Below are 23,979 nucleotides of genomic sequence, written 5' to 3'. Positions count from 1 at the left end.
TGTTGTGTTTTGTTTGTTTAGGTTGTTAAATCCTACTCTTGTGTAGGGATGGGTTCTTGTTGATGGAATCGTTTGGCAGTTTATCTAACGATTCTCTTTCGATTCTAGAAAGCACGAATTACGTCACGTAACTTCTGCAAGAAGTTACACACGCTCGATTCCAGCGAGCACGACAAATCACGCCACGTAACTTACGCAATCAGTAGTAAACAATGGCACCCACTTGGTTCAAATGCTCCAAAGTTTGGCTACCAAAACAAATGGTAACAGGGCGACTTGCAATCATTGAAAAGTGGAGATAACAGCGTTGGGAGGGAACACGACGAACATGCAGAAACATTTGCGCACACAACATGCAATATTTTTAAATGAATGTCGTGTTTTTGACACGCTTCGGACTGGAGATGAATCTCAACCTAGCAGCAGCGGCAGCAGCCAGGCTATGACCACCTCTGTGGTTACTACGGAAGGTAACTCTGGTAAGTAACACACTGCCTACCATGTTAGCGCGATGTGCTTCTTTGTAAAACATGCTTTAACAGTTAACACTGAACGTATGCCTTCTGCATTACATTTAGAAGATGACCATGACGAGAGAGAGAGTCTGGCTGGTTCAGAGGCTGGCAGCTGTACTAGTACTCGCTCCAGTTCCCTACCTCCTCTAGATGATGCTGATCAAACTCTTTGTTATCCTTTTTTTTCCAAATAAGAATCGATAAGAGAATCGATAAGAGAATCGATAAAGAATCGAATCGTTAAGCAGAATCGATAATGGAATCGTAAAAATCATATCAATTCCCATCCGTACTCTCGTGCACTCTCATTTTGCACTAAATGGACGGTTAGCTTAGCATAAAGGCCGCAAGCAGGGAGAAAAAAAAAAGCTCCTCAAAAACACATCTTTGTTTAATCTGTACGGAAAATACAAAGTGACTGTTTGAAGTCACAGGTGGTTGTGTTTTTACACGTTCACACTCTTTGTGTGAATTGAACAATTTAATTATGTTAATGTGATAATTGAGCGTTAGGGTTGCGGGAACACTGGACAGAGCTACAGTACGCGAGTTAGTTCTAGTCTTTACGCTCAGCTGAGCTGAACGGCTGCTGGATGTAGCTTCATATTTACAGACATGAGAGTTGTATCAGTCTTCTCTTCTTTCTGTTCCTTTAAGCAACTTCATACAACTGTCTGTAACCTTTTAATCGTCACTCTCGACATGTTCGTAACTAATACGCATTGGCAAGAAAAAGCCAGAGACAACACATCTTACTTCATCAGTTGGTTGGTTTATTTATCTTTAGCAATGACACCAAATGTACTCTACTGTTTTCACTTGCTATCATAGGAGATGCATTTTGAATTGTAAACAGTGAAAATGATAAAATGCATTTCATAAAACTCCTTACAAGCAGTGTATGACCAGGGAAAAGAGCAGATTGTACCTGCTCTTGCTCACCTATGTTTTTTTTGTTTTGTTTTTTTAACAATACATGTCATCTTATAGTTTTGAGTCTCTCATATTTACATAGATACAGCTGGGTCCCACATTCATCACCAGCAGAGACCTATTGGTTTTTTGTTTTTATTTGTTTTTAATGTGTTATCACATAGTTTTCTTAAAGAATTATATTTACAACCATAACTCCCCCAGCTGCCTGCTGCCAGAGGTTAACACACAGTTAGAATCACTTGCTTAAAATTCATTAAACTACTTATGTTTCTTGAAAGTTTGCGTTGTAAGTCAACCTTATAGCTCTAAGTTTTTTTTTTCTCTTAACAAATAAAGTTAATACAGAGCTCAAGCCGTTCCGTCTTCCCCCATAGAAATTTTAAAATTATCCAAATAAATGAACAAACCAAACATGATAATAAAATAAAAAATAAAAAATAAAATATTGCACTTAAAGTTCAGGACAGCATTGGACCTGTTTGGTGGTTAAGAAGAAAGTGAGAGCTTTTAGCTGAGTGCTTTAGAGGAGGTGAGGGTGTCTGTAGAAGCATCCAGCAAGTTAATCTAAATAAATAGGCAAACTTTTGTACAACATGAAGCATTTCTTTTCTTTTTTTTCCCCCATCCGGCTGTGAAATGAGCAACCTCTTGTATATTGCTCAGAAGAACTAGGGAGTGCATGTCGGAAGCCTAAAGCATATAAAAACAGGTGAGAGTGTAGAAAAACAGAAACAGCTGAGAAGATAAACCAATCTGGAACCTGTCATAGCAATGTCCTGAGAATGCTTCCTCGGTTAGTCCAGAATGAGCTACAATGTTAACGTTTGGCTGCACGGAATATTCTTTTCTCTTTCTTCTTGAGTTTTCGTTCCTTGTTGTAAACAGTCTTTGGAGGCAGGAAGCAAGTCGTCTCTTTTTTTCTCCTTCCATTACTGGCTTTGAATGTGACTTTGAATGTCTTTTAATGTGAGAGTGACACGTGTGTTTCATCACAGCTCCAGTCCATCCGTCATTTATATACTTTTATGTTCGTTGCCCATCGCTGTCTCCATCTTTGTCCCTGTTGAACGCTCACAGTATCTTTTCCACAGTCTTGATGAGCTGAGTAAGGTGAAAGCTGTTTATAGAAGCTTTGAGAGGCGGTGTAGGTGTTTAACAGAGATGCATGTGAAACAGAGCCATGGCGCTAGCTTTCAGTCAGACATCTTGGGTTTTTTTTTTTCCCCCTCCATGATACAGTTCATAGCCTGATTTTAAAAAACACACACACACACAAAGAAAAATGACTTTGTGTCGTACCAACAGCTTTGAAGTGGGCTTCACAGAGAACAAGGTGGAGGAAAGGAGGGGATTTAAAGTGGGAGGAAATTAAGGGAAAAAGTGACAAAACAGTACCGGACTGTCTTCATGTCTGCAGGGTTTTCTGAGTAACCTCTCCTTTTCTCCAGTACAACTGGACATAAAACTTAAAAAACACAACCAAAATATTGACACCCAAAAAAAAAAAAGCACAGAGAGACAGTGATCAGACAAGCGTCCAGCTCCTGCTCCAGCTCCAGCCCTCATTCGTGGGCTTCTGTATTTTTTAGTTACATCCATCCATCCATTCATCGGTCCATTCATTCATCCATCCACCCACCTGGTAACTGTGTAAACTACATTCCTTTGCAGTGCCATTGCTTTGCTGCGTCCTCTCACACCATAACAACAATACAAAAAAATCATAGTGGACAAGATGACAGACACACAAAAAAATTTAAAAAAGGCAAACAAAGAATCTCACAACCCGCCCACACACTCTACTTTTTCAAGTCTGATCCCCTCCCTCTCATCGTCATCATCTCTTCTTCTCATATCTTTTTCTGGTCTCTTATGATGAAGATGAAGTCGGAGTGGAGCTGGGCTTTTTTTGGTTGATTAAGTCCGAGTAGAGTTCTGAGCGCAGGAAGCGGGGATATGAGTCCTTCTCCATCAGCCCGTATATCCGCCTCTGCGCTAGGTCAAAGCAGGAGCGTGTCACATTCTGCAGGTTGTCCTTAGTGTGATCTCTGGTGTACGAATCCAGATTTACCTTCAGAGGAAAAGAACAAAACAAGTTAGAAACAGAAGGTCGGAAACATTTGTTTTTATTTTTTGCAGGAGGCCTGTGTCGATGCCATTTATTCCCGGTATCCATAGAGATGTTTACACTCACACTTACCTCTTTACAAGACTGGATAGCGATGTATTCTGCAAAGATTTTCTTGGCTTTTGAGGCCATCTTGGACTGCGACTTGATCTTCTTGTATTCCTCACATGCTAGCCAGAATTCCAGATTCTCCTCGCTGAACTCTGTGCGCAGGAAAGCTCTGAACGCTGCCAGACCATCTGAGGGACAGCGGGGAGAAGGAGGAGGAGGGGAATAAACAAGAGGAGAGTTGACTAGAGTGCCATGGCAACCTCACAGCTGAAGCTCTCCTTGGAGCTTCGGCACCTAAAATAGCTCCGTGACGGCCGTTTTGAGTCATGTGGTTGGAATAAAGTGAGACATTAAAAAAAGAGGGAAAAAAAGCTTGCAACACCGCAGCACATATTCAAGTGACATCACCCCGCTGACCCATTAGTTCCTTACTATTCAGCATGGCATCTATGCATTCCCCTATACTCATGCTGTGAATGAACAAAGAGATCACTGTTTTAGTGTGCGGGGGAAAAGGGGACTAAAGGGACTAATTCTGGCACTTTTCTGGGCTTCTTAAGTTTCGGTCCAGTTAATGATTTGCGGAAGAAGGCATCTAGAAGAAAGAATGGCAGGAAGCCGTGTCCACCCACTACTCCCGTCTGCACCTTTTCCGTTCCCATGAATCACCCACACTGATAAGCAGAGCCAATGCAGGCGGTCATCTCTTACCTCATTCTGAAGAAGGAGTGAGGTAAGAGGTGGAAGAGAGGAAGTTAGAAGAGGGAGAATAGCGAGGCCAACAAAGCTGAATGAGGAGCAGATGTAGCGCTGGCTTTCATCAGCTCGCTGCTTTTGAGAAGAAAAAATTGGGGCTGAACTGTGGGAGAGGAATTGTGCTGAACAAAAATAGCAACACACTTGCAGGTTGCCTGTTTTTGTCTCTTCCCTTCTCTCTATGTAGCGCATGGATGGACTCATGTCCGTTGGGATTAGGGGAAACTTGATGCAATGCACTGCAGCAGTGTGTGTGTGTGTGTGTGTGTGTGTGTGTGTAATCCATATATTAGTACATGCATATTTCCTGGGCTCCACCACCCTCCCTCTTCACCTCATGCAAGCACTGTATGTCTTTGTATTCAACCTCTGTCCAGAGCCACATTGCATTCAATCACATTGCAAAAAAAAAAATCCAAATAAAAGACAGATGATCCCCATGTATGTAAAGAAATGATTAGATTAGAAACTACAGGAAATGAATCAAAAGTAACTTACATTTGTGAGCCAGCAGCTTGTCAAGTGAGTCCCCCCATTTCAGTGCTTCCTCTGGGGTGGGCCTGCAGATGAAAGCAGAGCGATTCTTTAACAAGCCCATCTCTGCCAGGTTTCTCATTGTGTGACCCATCCGCAGAACTTTGTCTACTCTGGATAGATGAGTGGAAAACGTGGAAGCGGGTAATTCCTCTCCCTCCGTTGCTTCCTTCCACTCTAGTCTGTGTCTACTGGTCTGTCCCTCACATTCGGCTTTGCCTCATGAGTGCTTACAACACTGAGAGTCTGTCTGCTTCTTGTGTCCTGGTGGGGGTAGGTTTTTATATTCCCATTCAATGCAACTTGGAAGGCGGGAGGGGAGGGGCTTCCGCTGGCCAATAGGGTTTGTGTTGTCGGGTTGAGACACCTCCTCCCCCCACTGCCTCTGATCCTTCCTGTACTCTGTGATAAAGCATGCCTCTTCACAATGCTGCTCTCACGCTCACTGTAATCCACGTCTGAGGCCTCATTTAACATAGCAAGACAAAAGTTGAGATGTAATTTCGGGTACATTTAAGCCAATTCAGACATTTTTGTTTGTGTTGTTTGATAAAGGCTTCGAGTTTGACAGACATTCTTTCTGTTATATATCTTTTACAACAAAACATTGCATTTATATATTGTGGCAAATTGCTCCACCGGCCAAATGTTAATACAATCATCTGCAATACTGATGTAATTCCACAGATGATTTTTAGTCCAGTTGCGTGGGATCAAATTGATATTAATACATTATATAAAGGATCGTTGCGTCCACATTTTGTTATCCTAATGTGAGGTCTATTTTAATCACGCACTGGCATGGATCAGTCTAAATGTCACACTTATCTCTGATATTTCATGTATGTGATATTTGACATGAATACATTTGATCTAGTAAACACTTTCTATACATAGTTAAAAACCTGCATCCAGACGATTCACTTGTTTCCACTGTTAAACAAACATTCTCTTGTTCGTTTTATTGCTGCCACACATTACAACACTCCCATCGCTGCTACTGCCCACATGTCTGTCTTCCAAGACCAGGTCATCGCCAGTTGTGGCAAGACCCGGAAAACATGCTCACACCCACCCACATGCACATACTGTCAGGAAGTGGCAACTTACTTGACTGACTTCATAGATTTGTCTAACTTGCTGGCTGGGTTGCTTCCTGGGGATTCATTCCTCCTCCGCAGGAAAGCCAGCCGATTCTTCATGTCTTTGGCCCTGGGTGAAAGAAAAGATCGACGAGAGGGAAAGAGGGAAAGTTGGCAACAGAGGGAATAGGGAAAGGAAGATTTACGAATACAGGAGGCGAAGGAGGGGGTGGAGTTGGATAACGAGAACATGGAATATGGATGAAAGGAGATAGAGGAGGTAGAGAAAAAGAGACATGGGAAGAAAGTGTGTTGAGTCCAAGTCCAAAGTCCACAGTTAAAACAATCCAAGGCATGGGAATCACCAATTAAGTTCTTCAGCACTGTAAATCCAATCCACATGAAAATCAAACCCACAAATGCCAAAAAAAGTTGAAAATAAATGTTGTGTTGTGTACATTTTAGTCTTCAGCCAGGTATGTTGGTATGGTGGGACGGAAAGTTTCCAAAAGGCGGATGTCAAGCTCCCTTTCCTCGCTTCGTGTCAGTGTCTCTCCTGTCAATCTAGTATCTCTAACAGTCTTTCCTGTAGATGCGTCCCTGGCAGGTTCCTCGGCAGGGACTGAGCGAATGTGGCAGAGAAGGAGGAGAGAGACTCAATCCTCACTCCTCTGTTTCATCACGCCATTCTCCATGTGCCTAGAGGGGTTGCTGAAAGGGAGCTGACCCAGGGCCGAGGCAACAGGGCACAGTGACCTCCTCACCCCTCTTCTGCTTTCCAGCAGCAGCAGCAGCAGCATCCAAAATCTTCCTGACCACACACCCCAGATGTTTCACCTTCCTTGAACAAATTCACACACACATACAGGCGCCCCCACCGCTGCACATGCGCCACCATGTCTCTCACATAAGGTGATACACCAACCCTCAGTCCCAATGGGATCCTTCAGATTTCTGCGCATTCCCTTAATCCCAAGGTACGTGTCCTGGCTTTTCCCGACCTGGAGCACGTGCTGCCTCATTGGGATGTGACCTCACTCAACACCCATTTCCTGAGTCCCTGCTTTTGATTTCCACTGTGGATTGACTGGCCCGCTAATATTGCAGTGCGGCAGAGTGTGTGCTCGTCGGCCCTAATCACTGCAAGCTGTCCCACTGCCAACATGAAGCCCCCAGGAGAGCATGTACACCCCAAATTAAGAAACAGGGCTTCCAGTTATAGACACTTACCATTCAAATATGCACACGCAGAGGGGGGTGTGAGAACACACAACTGCAGAGTAGCACAAATACTGTAGATGAATGTACTCGGACGGGGATGAAAGAACACCCACACAGACATTTCAAAGAACACCCCTCTCTTTGCACCTGTGCCAACTCATTGGTTCTTTCATGCCAGTCACAGGTGTTGGAAAACTCCCCGTCTCCACCAGTGTGTGCATGTGTGTGTGAAGGGAAGTGGGAGACGGATAATTAATGCATGCTTAAACGCGCGGTGGTCACACAGCGCGGCTGCCAAACTGAACAGAGAACACAGTCACTCGTCTGATGTGATGATGTCTGATGTGAGTTTTTCCAACTTGCTGCAGGGAAGGAAAGGTAGAAACATGCCCAATAGGCGTGATACAGCATGACTGCGTGAGCTGTTGGAAGCGGCAGCTGAATAGCTCCTTTTAAAATCAGGATGAGTGTGACTTGGGTGTATTGATTTGGGTGTGTTTTGGTTTTGGGGGGTTCAGCTAGCGCTGATTACATTAGTCGACTCTCGAACCACAAGAGGCCTTTCTTTTCTGAAAGTGTTTGTGAGGTTCGGGAGAGCAGAAATGCCAAATGAGAGATTTAAAATGAATGTGCTCCCAACACATGAAGAAAACCTACATGAAAGCCTTTTTTTTATTCTCTCAGGCGAGGTAAAGAAAAAATGGGAATTCAATGTGAGGAGAAAAATAGATAAAAGACGACAGAGACATAGAGGAACCAGAAAATGTACTTTAAAACCTATGGAATAACCTAACGTCCATGCGGCATCACTGGTGGAGGTATGAGTCATCCATTGATTGAAATATCCAAAGTGCCCTGTGTGAAGCAGGCTTAAACCAGATGCTGAACTGCTGTGCAAAATGCAGGCCTCTGTTTCATGGAAACAACAGGGTGCCATAGCACAGTATTCCTGTGAATAGCTCACAGCCTGAAGGACATTGTTACCAAAATAAAACTCTCTTGCTGTTAAATAAACTCATAACATCAGAGCAGGATTCATTAGATTGTTCTATTTTTAGCTTGTGCTTTAGGCAATTAGGTCTTGAGCTGTGCATGTGTTAACTAGAAGAGAGCCTCTGTCTTACATGTGAGGAAGAGAGGAAAGTTGTCTTTTTACAATGGCTGGAAAATATTTTGTTGGCCTGACAAAAGACGACTTTATTATTTATGTCTGGGTTTTATACAAGCTGAGCCTGCATGGGAACGATGTGACAATGATGTCATAACAACGGTCACTTTTTGGGAAATGTATGTTTCTATCCTGCCACCATGTGGGTGTCAATGGATATTGCAAACACAAACATTATTCAGCCCTCGAGCAGCACAGATTGCTTGCGAGGCAATCTTTTACAGTTACAACATTTGGTGTCAACGCTGGCAACAACTTGAGCTTACATCACTTCATGATTTATCTTTCCACTGATTCTTCGGAAACTCAAATATAGCACGGTTTCTGAGAACAAGCGATGAATATTACGCAGCATGTAGCTGTCTCATTTAAACCACTTCAAACGCAGGATGCAGTAACACTGCTTTCTGTAGGTGTGTGAGGTTACTGGAGCTTAGATGAGTGAAAGAGTTTCTTCCTGCATGTCAAACACAACTCACGCAGCCATAAATGAAACTGCCTGCGTAATGATTGGTTCAATGGGCGTCAACAATTCCCGCAATGAGGGCAGACGCATTCTCCATCCTTTGAGCAATGTCACGTAGAAGGCTGCAGACGTCTCTGCGTCCGCCAGACTGGAGATTTGCTAAATCAGCTACCTAAATATAACTAATCACCTAAATGAATGGAAACACAATTAGCATGTTGAGTAAAACCTCCTTGGGTGAAACTCTTAAACAGACTTAAAACAGGAGGAAAATGTTATTCATATATGCAGACTCAGGGAGGAAGCACTCTTCCTACCAACAAGGCAAGCTATTCTTCACATAAAAAAGCCACCAAAAATAGGGGTACATTTTATTTTGAGAGTAACGTCACGTAATAACTGATACTGTGCTCTTTGCACCTTTTTATGTGCTTATGGCACTGCTCACACTCTCTCACTGTGAATACCTCTGTATTTAAAGTTGATACTTTACCATATCTCTCCAGCTGTGCCTGCTAATAGCTCCCCAGCACTAATACAATTAGCAATGTACCGTATCGCACTCCACTGGATTTATTACATCCCCATGACCCCCTACACTTAGCATAATCTGCTAAAAGACTGACACATGCTCTGTAGAGGATTATCAAATTAGGATGATCTTTGATCTAACACGCTGCCACCCAGAAATGTACACGACACTAAATACAGCGTGTCTGTGTTTGGCAGCATGGGCAACATACGTACACACACACCTGAGTGTATGCTTGTGTCTGTGCTTGAGCGAAGAAGCGAGAGGTCTTTAGCACCGCAATTATCTGCAGGTTTCCGTACTCTTTATTCCCTCTTTGCTTGGCTCACATTAGATGCACTAATAGCACCCCGCTGGCTATTCCTGGTGTTCTGAAAAGTAGGCCGCACTCCCAGGGAAAGGCTCTGGGATCACATGGGGGAGAGCTGCAGACAGACATACTGCAGATCACAACGTACCATACAAGCACAAGCCGAATCCACTGCCCTACTTCATCCCAAATGTCTTTTTGTTTGCTATATGAGGCTTTGTTGGAGCTTTGTAAAACCCAACCTGTAAGATCTGGGGTACAGCAATGAGTACGGGCGAAGAATTAAAAATACAGATGGTAAGAACAGCAGCCAAGGTTAGCAACATGTTTTCATTCCCCCTGACACTTGATATTTACAGAAGGCTGTGTGCCTGTGAAGTGAATACAGGACACAACACACAAATAACAGTGCAAGTGTGTCAGTCTGTTTTTTGCATCAGGATAATGGGTCATGGGTTGTGTCAATATGTCTGCAACAGTTTAAGCAACATTTGTACTATTTTGGGCTCCGTCTACAAAGATAAGGGAACAAACTGTGGGTGTTGTCCTATAGACAAAACAGTCCATAGATGCGATGTATCCAAAAAAGCATAAAACACGTCTAGCAACGCAATAAGAAAGAGAAAGGCGAATCATAACGAAGAGATTAAATATTCCTAGAAGAACAACGAAAAAGGGAATTGTCCTACATTTTGTCCATAAATATAACACCATCTCATTCACAGTCTCCCTCAATCAAGACTGAAAAAAAGGAGCTCTATTTCTGAGCAAACTCACCTTCCTAGCCACAAAGACCACATGAGCAATCCTATTCCTGAAATCCAGGCTGTGTATAATAAGAAAAAGGGGCAGCCTCAAGTTAGAAGTTAAAGCTGCTTCCTCCAAAATAGTTTGAGCGCCTCACCCTCACGGGGGGATTCTTCTCCCTCACTGCGACTGTCAAATGAGATCCATGTAGAGGTCAGATAGCTTCCTACCAGCTTGAGAGAAACGATTCCTGTGGGAGGCAAAACAGCCCCACATCCACGCCTTCCTCACCCTCCCTACTGATGTTTCTAATTCTTGATAACGAGAATCAAAGTGCAGACTAATCCATACGCACACACACATTGCCTTGCTCTTACCTTTCAAGGTACTTCTCTGAGAAATCAACCATAGTGTGAAACATGGGTGCCAGCCTGTACGCAGGTTCTCTTGGTGTTTGTGTAGATTTGACTGCATGTAAGCGTGTGTCAGGCGTGCCAGTGCTCGGGGTCCAGGGGTTTGTTTGACAATCACATTCCTCTAACCCCTGAGAGGCTCTGGTGGAGCTTTATATAGTCCAGGGGGTCTGGAGAAGGCGGACCCTGGGCTCACCCAATCACTGCACAGTGTTTAGAGAGGACAGATTCCTTCCACTGGGAACTAGATGGATTTTTATTTTTCTGGGTTAGTGAGTTGGGATGACATTTGTCTTTTTCGCAAAATAAGTGAGTGGACGACTGTAATGGTTCATTACAGATGATAAGCAGAGTTAGAGCTCTGTGTTAAATCTGTTACTGGGCTGTCAGAAATACTTAAGACACATGAAAATATCACATTATGAGGTTTCTCTGCACTGAATGCTTGCTAGCATCTTTATTTAACTGTTCAATTCATTTTGTCTTTGATTTTTAACTTCTTATTTAGACAGAATCCAATCTAATATCCACAGTAAAGAAGTCTTTTCAGATGAGGCTCCTGTTCTTTTAAACAATGTCCAAGGGGCTTGCTTTAAACATGATATCATAATATTAACTAGAAGTGCTAATACTTGGTTCAGGGTGGTGTGTTAAGGGGTTATGGTGTAGCTACTGAGTGCACAAGCTGCTAAAGTTACGCTTAGCCGTCATGCACCTCCTTAAAAATGTAACTACACAATGAGGCTATGGAAGCTACAGACACATCCCGCGGGGAATGTAAGAACCGTCACTGGGCAGAGTGAGGAGACAACTTTAAGGAGTTTGAAGACTTAGAGTCTTCTCCATTTTAGTAACTTTGCTAGTAAATCTAGCAAAGCCTGCCAAAGATGACTTTCCTACATATTATATCATCTTTTTGGTGGCAACCATGATAACTTCCATTCTAATATGCACGTGCATATTAGTGCAGCCCACCATTGTCATATATAATTAAATAAACAGAAGTATATTAACACAGCTGCATTATCATAATTAAATACATCAAAATCTATTTATAGGTGTTGGGGAGTACTAATGGATACTTCTGTCCAAAAAGAGGCTGCTGATAAAGTGATGTCACCTCAGTCAGTTGAGGCAAAGATAAGTAAGTTTGGCTGTGTGGAGTTGGAAAAGAAGTGAGGTTACTGCTCACCTCTGCTTGGAGCTAGCAGATCGAAGTTACATTTACATTAGCCTCTAATGCACCGAAAACTACAACCGAACTGTCGGCGGCAAGTCATATCATGAGTAATGTAGGCACTGACAAGCAAGAAGAATATGTGGAATAAAAAAAAAAAGATGACTCTGCTGCATGGATTTTTATCTCTTGTCATGGCTGAATTCAAAAGGGAAGCCACTTCTGTTGCCCTTGAAGAGATTTAACATTCTTTCAAGAGGCTTCATCCCTTTTACCCACAGCTAATATAAACCTCAGTGGGTGTCCACACCTTGAGGTCCAGTTGTTTTCTTGGTCTTTGTTGTATATTTTTTATTTTTAAAAACAGTTTCAGGAACTTCAGTCTAATTTTGATTTGGTACTTCTAGATGTCTATATGTAATCTGACAGAGAAGAGATTTAGGTGGTTCACATAATCTCAACACTGATTCCACAACAAGGTCAGAGCACATCTTGTCGGACTACATAACTAACGTTGACCTTGGCCAACTTTCTCAGCACACAACAATGACCTTACATGCACACCAAGACCAGGCGATATTTATTATTTGTCTGGGAACTGCTACTAGAAATGGCACAGAATCAGTATTATGCTGTGAAAAATACCACCCTCCATCTATCAAGACGAGAGCATTTTTCCAGTATGTAAAGTGCAAACATACAGACGTCAAACACACAGATGGTTACTTCTGTTGTGTTTGTAATAAACACTTCGCAGACACTCTGCGTTTTGCTCTCTCCATCTGTCTGTATTTCCCGTCTTCATGAAGCAAAGTTGAGGTATCAGTATGTCAGTATTTACATTTACAGATTTTTATGTTCATAAAACACACCCAGAAATAAAAAGCATTGCCCCAGGCAATCTGTCAACAAGCTCACGTTTCTGCACATTACTCTGGTGTAATAGTTGACGTGCTGTAGATTTATGGCTTTATTGCTACTTGTTGGAAGCCACCGGATGGGAAAAGGGGAGTATAGCTGCGCAGGGATGCATTGCTTGGGGACTGAAGAACACCTGGACTGAGTAAAAACAAAAGGTGATAAGTGAGGGCGGAGAGGAGATCATTTCAGGAAACCAGCTGTGCTGGATCTAAAAACACTGGAAATATCAGGGAGCTAAATGAAAAGTGCAGGAAGTAACAAAATGTAAAAAGGTAGGAAGAGTATAGGGGCGGAGAAGTGGAGCGGGAGAATGCTTAAGAAGTTGATGACCATAATGGGGTCTTTGTTGTTGAAAATGGAGCATGAGTGGCCAAGTGCTTTGTAGGAGTGGAGAGAGGACGTTTCAAAGAGAACAGATGTAATAGGCATGAAAGTACCATTTCACCTCTAAGTGAAAAATACTATCTATTTTCTTCTTCTATTAATATTATGTTGTGTATTCCATTCAGTCTTCTTTGAGTGATGATGGAATCATAGTGATTAAGGCAAGAAGAAGTGTGAAGAAAGAAGAAGAGTGTTTATACACTGAGACTATCCCACGGAAGAATGAGCAAGTACTCTCTTTGGACTATATATCTCAGCCTGATTTGGCTGTGTCAGAAGCTAATATACATTTACTTGCTTCAATGGCTATCTCTATATATTATATATCTGTCTCCAACATCTGGAAGAAATAATTTAATATCCGCTACGCTTGGTTATATAGAAGGGCCCAGATTTCTATCTATAGCAGCAACATATTGGATTTGTATTCCTCAGAGTTACACAGAAAGATATTGTACTGAGGGTATGTTTATTGGTGTGAGTTAATATGATTGAGTATAGTATTACCTCTGGTATTGGGTTTACAGAATGGCATAATGAAAACTAGCTGAAAATGGGTCTCAAGTTTTGGACGATGGAAAAAAAAATTCTTCATAAGTGATAACAGACTTGTGACATTGAGAATTCAATGGAAACAAAGGCTGTAAATAAAAGGGACAGAAGACCAGTGTGTAAACATGGCATGCTCAGAAAGCTTTGTGACTTATCCTCATTATATTGACTAATGATGACAGAAAAAGGTTGCTCTCAATGACAGGGACATATTTTGTCTGTTTTTTTTCCCCATGCAGTCGTCAACAGTGTCACAAGTAGGCACAGATGTCTCTTAAAGAGCAAAAAACACAGGTGAACCCATTTAAGGTAACTTGCATCGGGTATTCAAATGGCAAGCTCTTTAGCCTTTAGCAGTGGAACAGTGAAAATAGACTGGAGCCTAATAAAAATGTGAGCAGACACTCCTAAGATGTATGTCTTTTTGCAAACTGCCAAAAACAATCACGCAGTCTAGATTTAAAACATTTCAATAAAAGAAAAGAAAACACATTTGTTATCCCTAAAAATCAATGTTGTATTCTGTGAAATAAAGCAGGTCTGAAGCTGTTTGCAACAGCTGACAGAAAAGGGCAACACACTGCAGACTCCAGAAAAAGGCTGTGGAATCTTAATCACTTAATCTGTCGCTTAACTAAACAACATAAAAACACAGCTTGTGTTGAAGAATGGGTGGCTATCAAGCCCCAAGGACAGCCAGTGTGAGCGGCTTTATTGTCCTCACAGCGTGAAATGCACTTTCATCTTGACGAACGGGAGCGTGAATAAAGCTCATTCAAACAGCTGATGAATCACTGAGGTGTCGACGCACACATCTGACACACACAAACACTCGTCACTCTCGACACACACCTTACTTCTCGCACAGCTGAGAATGTGAGGCACACATATGGCACCACACTCCTCGGCAGCAGCACACGTCATTTACCACTTAATTAAGGAGATGATGAACTGCGTTAAATCATTAGCTTTAACTTTCACTGTCACCCTAAGCATGATATGTGTGTGAAGATGTGCGGGCATTGCACAGTTTGAACATTAAATACTGAATTCCCCTAAATTAGTTAATTAAATGAGCAAAAATAGAGAGAGGAAATATATGTCCTAGCACCCTCAGTCCACTAATCCAATCACAGCCGTATGTTGACAATACAACATACTGTATTGTCACAATAAGTTTCATGATGACGTCTTCAGTAACCCCACATGTGCTGAACGAGGTCATTATCATTCACCATTAGTAGACAATAGTAAAGGCGCCCCCTTAAATAATGGATGATAAAGGGGGGTGTGAAATTTGTACCCTTTGACTGGATGCACATGTTGATTGAATTAGCATGAAAATAATACAAGGTGATGACTGAACATTGGAAAGACTTGGAGGGACTGTGAAAGATTTATCTATTGTTCTTGTCTCTCTTTCCCTTTCCACCTCTTTCTCACATGTGAGTGATGAATTATCGTTTTATTTTGTTTTTCTAAATAACACTGTGATGTTGTGACAAAAAAAATGCCATCCCTCATTTCTTAACTTTACACAAGTAAAAACACGCACACATAAAAAAAAGATTTGTTCTGAGTACTTACAGGTTCTTGGATTTCTTCTTCTTTGTCCCTTCGGCGCCGACCTCACAGCTACAGGGGGATCCGGAGCTCAGCTGAGGGGAGATGAGGGAGAGCACACACTGCATCATCCGACCCTCCACACAGAAAGAGGGCCCTGTAGCCTCATACAGATACTGTGGCTAGATTTAACTAGCACCAACAGGCAATGACAACCTAAGTTGACTAGTAAGCTTGTGAGTCTTCTGTGTATCCAGTTAGGCTAGACTGAGATTAGTCCATCCGTAACACACACAGCCAGCCACCGAAATGATTAATCCATAGCAGCCAGTTCACAGTGTAAATCCCTCCAGGCGAAAGTGGTTTGTGTCTGTATCTTGAAGAATAAATCTGAGTGTGTGTGTGTGTGTGTGACTGTGTGTATGCAGCAGTTTGTAAACAGTATGTGTCTGGGTATAACAAAGTAAAGAGATTCTGTGAGAGTGAAAGACCGTGAAAGTCTACAGGCTGTTGTTTCTGTTGGCCTCCAACTGTGCCCAAGGTTTGAAGTGTTGAGCCAAGACCCCCGGTTTCACATTACACTTTCTGCCAACCCACCGCTTTGATTGGTTGAGAGAAAAAGGGAAGTTGCCTCAGGGTGGGGAAGGGGTCAATCTCCACTAATCTGATGGCTTGAAGCTGGCCCATTGTATGTGTGTGTGTGTGAGGCTCTAAATAATGAGCCATTGTATTACAGGAACACACAGTTGAATCTGAGCTAGATACCGGCCACAGCTGGTAACACATGGCGTGTGTTTTCCCATCTTCGTGGGACCCAATTTGAGTCTCAACCTTCAGAGTGAGGACATATTTGGCAAACCGACGACCGCCCTCGCTTCTTATTCCCTCCTTCAAGGTGCTGTTTTGAGGTTAAAGCGACACTCAGCCCCCAGTTGGCTGTAAAGTTTGCAGCTTTCTCGTTAAGGGAGAATAGATTCAAACAACAAATGTCCCAACTTCTGCCAGTAGTAACATTCCAATCCATATTTACTTTCTTCACACATTTTGCCCCGCCATAAACACCTTTAACCTAACTGCCTGACTTCAAGCTGACGACAGCTGTTGTTCTCCATCACTGCTACAAACTTTCAGTCAGAGAGTGAGTGTTCAGTCAAAAGATAGTTTATGTGTGGAGCACCGCTTTAGACGAACAGCTTGCCAAGAGTTACACGAAAAGATAGATACCAGCTGTTTACAGTTTTTATGCTAAGCTACCCTCTTTGTACCCTGGCTGTATCTTCATATATGACAGTGGTATCTTCTCATCTAACTCTTGCCATTTCTTAAACTGTCATGTTATTCCTTTAAGGTTCAAATTTAGTACAGGTTAAGTCCTGTTCTCTACTTGAAATAGTAAAAGCTATGGTTAGATGAATGGGAAAATATGTGTTCGCACAATGCGTTTGTGGGACTGTTATTGTATTTAAACAATACCACCTAGCCCCATGAGCAAACATTTCCCGCATTATGCGTCCATCCATGTCGAACCCACCCTACATATACCAGCTGCCCAAAGTAATATCCTGTTGCGCTTTTGCATTGTTGTTGAAGCTGGTCAGTGCATCACCAACAAAGAGCTATTTAAGTGACACTGTGAAGCACAAATCTATTCAGTCTTGGCTGTGTTTCATTATTTATTTACTGCAATTCAGAATTTGTAGTATACAAAAATATTTTTGCCGTTTTCATGTCACTGGAAGCGGAAGGAACTGATTGAGGCTATTTTAAATGACCTTCCATTTAAGTTTTGGACAAGATGATAACAGAAATACATTTATTTAGTTTCTCTCAGCAGTGAAACTTCTTATATCAGGGTTGTAAATTAGACCTTGTTCAGTGTTGATGTGGGTGAGAACACTGTGTTAGTGTTCCTTGACCTCAGTGCCGCTTTTGATACTGCTGACTGTAACATCCGTATCGTTTCTCCTATTTGAGTGATGACAAGTTACCTATCGAGTACTTCTGTGAATAGACAATTCTGGATGATAGTCTGTGCCACATCCTTTTCTTTCACAGCTCCCTCCCTCCAACTGAGACTCACATTGTCATTACAGGAACTGTACACCAATGCACTCGACGCTTTATGACTAAAATCCCAGTTGACTGTGAAAGGTGAAAGAGTGTATGTTATGTAGGAGCTGTCTAAAAATAAGTACAAGCTAAGAGCAGGAACAGAATATATTTAGAGCTGCTGTTTGATGGGTACAAAGACCTGCCATACTGTATGGTGTGTATGGGATGGTTGTTATCACAGTCTATTTGCATGATTTTGTACAAAATGCCTTAAATTTTTAGGTTACATGATAATGTGATGATATTTGGTGATGATGAAAGGTGCTTGAAAGTATTTACTCAAAAGAAATGCATCAGTTCTTCTCATACCTACTGTGCTATAAGAAAAACCTGTATTCCACAATGAAATATTTGATAAACATATATCCTCCACCTCTAGAAGTAACTAAATCTTGCTTCTAAAAACAGCTTCAAACACAGGTCATATTAGGTTGCATTAGCAGGAAGTCATTTAGGGTCACGAGAGACTAAAAATCTGTAATCACAGAGGGAACAGCACAACAGGGGAGTTCCAGTCCCAGAGGAGCCATAAGCCAGGCTTTCCCCTGAAACTACAGAAAACAACTAAAAAAAACAACGCAAACTTTGCCCTACAGAGACATTTGTCCTAAAGTATCCCCCCCAGGACAGGATTACCCAGGAGTATCAGGAGAACAAATTATGCCGTGTAGCCACTGCAGATCAGAGGTAGATTGTCCTCTTGTTGGGTCAGCCTTTGATCGACGAGCTGCCAGCATGTAAGGACTGCATACTCATTCACACTTGACTGCTATGTTCCAGCTGGATGAAATTCACGTCGATGCACACACTGTGAAACGGCTGCCTTCTTGCTACAACTAGCATTAGCAAAGGACTATTTGGATACTTTTTTTTCTCCGAATCAAAATGTAAAGTCTGCAACACACACCCACTACCTCTGCAGAGGTATTTAAAGAACAATGTGGATGAGCTAGAGTAGTGAGAAAGCTGCGGGAAAACATAGATGATAAAAGAAAATCTTTTTCTGAGACCTGAAAGACCTATGAAAGGCCTTTACTTTTCCCTTCCTGTCTCCTTGTCACACAGTGCCAAATCTCCTGTGTACGTCTGACAGCAGAACCACAAATCAAGATAGATGACTGCATCTTGTCAGCGGGAAGTCAGTTAAAACAAAGAAGAGCGTCTTCAAATTACAACGCCACGATTTCATGGAGGATCGAAATGGCCTTCCAGCTTCCTCTTAATTCCCATTTAGAGAAAGAAAAAAACACATTGAGGAACATGTTGATTAAATTATATGTGAGAGGAGTCATTATGGGCCTCAACAAATCACTTCCTGCATGACACTGAATACCAGCCTTTAACAGGCTGTGGATTTGGTACATTAAGGGCTAGAAATATGAGTCGTATTAAACTTATTTTATAACTTTCTGACATACACTGTATTTAATTAATTTAAATCAAACTCTATGTGTAATAAGATGTAGTAGATAGGTGTCAGCATTGTTAGTACTATTGTGTTAAAATAACTAAATCTTACAGAATTACAGACTTATTCTTAGGTTTCTACATTTTTCTTTTTCTCTGTTTCTTTCTGGCACCAAGACCCCACCCGGGCCCCGACACACACACACACACACACACACACACACACACACACACACCAGACTGCCTAGCAATGGTCAGTGAAGCAAAAAAAGTCTGAGTCTTTTCTAAAAATAACCATGGTGTGTGTGTGTGTGTGTGTGTGTGTGTGTGTGTGTGTGTGTGTGTGTGTGTGTGTGTGGACTGTGCGCATGCCCCACTAAAGACAGAAAGAAAACACAGAATCTGCCAAAGACCACACAACAATGTAGCCCCCTGAGCCCCCTGAGGTGCGAGATGCAGATGTTAGGGGTTGCAGGATGGCTGTGCAGATGCACAGATAAAGGTTTAAACCCCGGCTGCATGTGTGTTGCACACATGTCTTTGCAGTCCTATGTACCTATGCACGGATGCACGTGTGTAGGCAATCATATGGGCAAACACGTTTCTGTGTTTAAAGTATGTTCAAAACATCCATGAAAACATTTATAGACACGCATGCACATGGCCTGGGAACACGTCTGTTTAGTCAAAGTCAAGGAAGAAAGTTTGAAACACCAATGGGCTGTTATTCCCCGATAGGTTGGGGCAAAACTGTCTTTGTCTCAACAAACTATGTTCTTCAGTTGTGCTCTGCACTAACAAACACATTGAAGGAACAATATTCCCAACACAGCCCTGAAACATTCTTGACCCAGTCAGCCCGGGCTCCCAAATCCTCCAACAACCTAAAAGCCCAGAATCTTGGCCCGCTGTGTATTTAAGCCTCTTCTCCCTGCTGCTTTTCTTCATCAGACCTCCGTTGGGCTGCTTCCTTCCTTTACTTTCCCCCGTTTCTTCTTTTATTTGAAAACAAATTGACAAGTTGGCGTCTGAACAATGTTATGGAGACCCAGGCAATCTCCCACTCGATTTAGTGCAGCCTTGGGCTGGGGATACGTTAGACCCAAGTTTCCTGACATTGTGTGGATCTGCTCTGTGTGTGTGTGTGTGTTATACCCCTTTTAGACTGAGGCAGTCAAGTCATCTAACCTGGCAGCATGACCCTGCTCCCTTGAGTTTAAAGCAACTCTGATGTTGATCAGCTTTGATATAAACACAGACTTTAACAGTAGCTACAAGATTACTATACATCTACTGAAATATTACAGTGTATTTGTCCTGTGGTTGCATTTACTTTTTCATAAAGTGACAAAAAAAATGCTTTGCCACTCCTATAATTATATTGAACTACATCTTCTAATATTCCGCTGAAGTGAAATGTTATATTTTTACACAGGGTCTTGTGTAATTCTTTGGCAATGATGTGTACCAAGCTTGTAGACCTGGGAACTGTGTGAACTGGAATTAATGATGCTAAATTGGGTTAAATGTGATTTAAACCTTATGTTCATAATACCTAAAATTAGTGAGAAAACATTTGTTGGTTTTCTGTTTAAATCTACTTTCGCTTTCTACTATTCGAGAAGGGAAAACGACTGCACTACAGACTTAACCAAAGTCATATGTTTATCAAGATGTGGAACTTATAAAGTGCACAAATAGAAGAGGAAATTATTCCCATGATTGTCTCCATGTGACTTACCAAGGCAGACTGCACTGGATGCATCTGATATTTGATATACAGGGAAAAATGGGTCATACTGTATTTGGAATCATACCATTCTGTTCACCATCAACCTCCCACTCTATCTTCAACAATCTGACAATGAACAGGCGATAGACAACAGTAGGTTAGGCTGGCACAGGATGAGATGTGAATCACAGTCACAGTCTGTTATATTACACCGCATGACACACGAGTTAACAACTTATTAGGCTGCAGCATCCGACTGTGCAGACTGTTTTATATAGCAACTAAAAGATGAAATTGGATCACTTATAGGACTGTGTTTATAACGCTTTTTAGATAATGCAATCCAAACAGGCCCAAAATTGTCAGGGTGACACATTTTTTGGGGTAGATATGAGAATTGTAACAAGCTCAAAACTAACGAACGTTTTGATAATGGCTCCACTATAAAACTGTGACCGCTTTGCAGAAACATCTTTGCAATTTATGCCTATTTTTTCCTCGATAAAGCAGCATGAAATGATTTAGGACAGAACAACTGTAAACGAATGTCCTTCAATGTCACTATACCAAAAGATGGCCTATAAAGCATGAAGAATCCTTTATATGGTGGCCAAACTGTCTATAGTCTAAAACCTGGAAGACGGGCCAATGACAGAGCTGAAGCATCTCCTAAATTAAGGTATTGTTTATAAGTGCAAGATGGTGGAGATTAAAACCTCTGGTGTATAAATATCAATTACACCAGTGGTGTCAAATCAATCTTTTGTTTGAAGTTGAAATTTGATTCTATTTAGATAAGATTCTTCCCAGTGTGATGACACTGTAACACAGAAAAATTCTGACAGTTGTTGATCACACTAAAATCCGAACTTTTACTGCATAACGAAAGTGAAGCTAATTCACAAGCTGTAACCCCAAGTAGAAAAGTATTTTTGGTCCCAGTTTTACTTCCCAGGAGTGACTTTGAGATCCTCGATAAACGGGCCTTGTGGGAAAGTAATCCCAAAAGCACATGTTTCCAGAAATTAGGAACTTTATCATGCAATTATAAAGGTCTCTAGTTCTTCCATATGAAGAACGTTCCTTTTTTTTTATTTACTTGGAAAACAAGTATTAGTAAACCAAGCAAATAACTGGACACAGCTTGCTATTTTGATAATAATCTCTGCCATATCTGCCCCCCTTGATATGTGTCTTCACTTCCTCGTAGATCTTGGCCCGCAGAGTTGAAAGAAAATAAGAAAAGGGGGGACAAAAAACAGACTGAGGTCCCTCTCTCTCCGAAGGGCATTAGAAGGAACAATGGAGCCTTTATAAGAGCCAGAAAATACAACGAGATATAGAGGGAAAAAGAGATAATAAAGGCACAAACTTATGTTTAAACAAAGAAACATGGGAGAGAGATAACAAAACCAAATGCTGAACTCAGTGGGGGAGTTTGGATGATTATGAATCTAATCCATATTCGGAGCTGGTGTATTCTGAATTTTTAAAGAGGATAGAGTTTATAAAATCAGTGTTGTATTCCTAAAATATTCTTTGAGTATTTATTTTTGCCACAGTTCTTTCTGTTTTATAAAAACCTTGAGAAAACATTCCCGATGTGTTTTCTCTCTATAATTCTCTTTGATGTGTTATTACATAACTAGCTTTAATGATATGTTTTGTTTTGGTTTTTCTTCACTGTTTCAATTCATGTCAGAAAAAATATTTTCCAACCTCCTTTACAAGTAAAAGGAAACTTATGGGACAAAATAAACGCACAGTTGTAGTCGTACGAGTACAGTTGTGTATGTGTGCACGAGTTTGTGTAATTGGATTGTAGCTGCTGACACACACACACATACAGTACAATGGCACAACCACAACATTCAATAATATTTCAACTCAGTGACCGACAGACAGGATACTGACTCATTCCTACTTAAACTACATAATGAAAGCGCATACAAAAGGTGCATTGTCTGCACGTTTGTGTGTGTGTCTGTGAGATTTCAACAGAGAGAGAGAGAGAGAGATTGTGTGTGTGTGTGTGTGTGTGTGTGTGTGTGTGTGTATGTTTTGCTCTTGATCTGACTCTCTTCCTCCTGTTATTCAAGACTGCTCAGGAGATGGCTGCTTCCTGCTTCCTGAGCACTTCCTATGTCACCTTTCTGTTTAGGAAAACTGAATGACAGCAGCTTCACAGTGCTTTCTCAAAGCCGGCAGTTATGCACAAACTGGCTATCAGGAGCACCAACGGGCCAATCATTCCCAATTGGCTGTAGCCACAATAAAGAGAACCATGAATATATATTTTCTTTAATTATACCATTTGTTTTCAGTTGCTTCATGAAATTTATGATTTTTTAAACCAAAGCCTACAATCTGTTCCAGCCAGACTCTGTTTCCCGTTGGCAGACTCTCTCATAAGGCAATTATCAAAGATGATGGATTTGTCACTTGTAAATGAGGCAGCAACAGTTTGAAAATATTAGTGACACATGCTCCTCAGGTCAATTACCAAATGAAAGTTGTTATTTCTGGATATCAGACCCGGTTTATGAACTCCTGGTGCATAAAAATGTCTAAGGACATTTCTTATCATGACCCCGTCTCTCTAGCTACTGTGTTTAACAGCTAAAAATACAATAAAGACAAATAATATGCTGCCCTTGTACGGTCAGGTCTTTTTTGAGCATATTTCACTGAGTTTAAAAGATTTGTTTTCGTTGCAGAATCCAAACATCTTCAATATTACAGCTGTTCAGCAATTATTCATACTATAATTACTGTAATGTATCACTGTCAAAGAATGAATAACTATTACTGTGGTCAAAGTGGATTTAATACATCGATAAAGTTTATTTATTGTAGTACTGTTCTGATACAGCAATGACGCACTTCACTAGCTTCACTTTCTATCTGCAGGTCTTTACTTTTGTTTAATTACTGAACAATAGTATCATTTTTTATAATTATGTGTCACTAGGATGAAGTCATATTAATGTATAGAATGCTCAGTGCATGGCTGCTCATGTATAACTGCACAGTTTTTGAACATTTATGTGACTGACGTCCATCACATTGTCACACTGTGTTGATGTCGCAACCTGGAGCTGGTTGCCGATCCCTCTACAAATTCCACTCCCATTTAGCCCTCAGCAGTTCTGCAGCACGGAGCAGTGGTAACACCCTGGGAAAGATAATTGTAATCTCTTCTTAAAGATGTATGGTGTTGTGACATGCAGGTGCTACTAGGTGCCAATTATTAGCTACAGGAATTCTATTCA

General features: G+C 41.4%; 1 protein-coding gene across 8 annotated transcripts in view; it reads right to left on the bottom strand.

Annotated features, from left to right (window-relative positions):
* Positions 1–1,267: 1,267 nt before the first annotated feature.
* The window catches only part of rgs3a (regulator of G protein signaling 3a), a 147,346-nt gene continuing 124,634 nt past the window's right edge, over positions 1,268–23,979 (bottom strand). For 6 of the 8 annotated variants that reach the window (XM_019274095.2, XM_010750688.3, XM_010750687.3 and 3 more), the window contains 5 exons: positions 15,481–15,551; positions 6,031–6,132; positions 4,885–4,946; positions 3,652–3,818; positions 1,268–3,522 (listed from right to left, as the gene is read on the bottom strand). In XM_019274095.2, the coding sequence (XP_019129640.2) occupies positions 3,322–3,522; positions 3,652–3,818; positions 4,885–4,946; positions 6,031–6,132; positions 15,481–15,551 (603 nt within the window). In that variant the 3' untranslated portion in view covers positions 1,268–3,321. Of the gene's footprint in view, positions 3,523–3,651; positions 3,819–4,884; positions 4,947–6,030; positions 6,133–6,460; positions 6,714–10,823; positions 10,986–15,480; positions 15,552–23,979 lie in introns of those variants that run through there. The other 2 variants (XM_010750690.3, XM_019274100.2) reach the window with 2 other exon arrangements.

The sequence above is a fragment of the Larimichthys crocea genome, chromosome IX (genome assembly GCF_000972845.2).
Source record: "Larimichthys crocea isolate SSNF chromosome IX, L_crocea_2.0, whole genome shotgun sequence".
Classification (NCBI taxonomy): domain Eukaryota; kingdom Metazoa; phylum Chordata; class Actinopteri; family Sciaenidae; genus Larimichthys; species Larimichthys crocea.
This window is presented reverse-complemented; position numbering and strand designations above follow the sequence as displayed.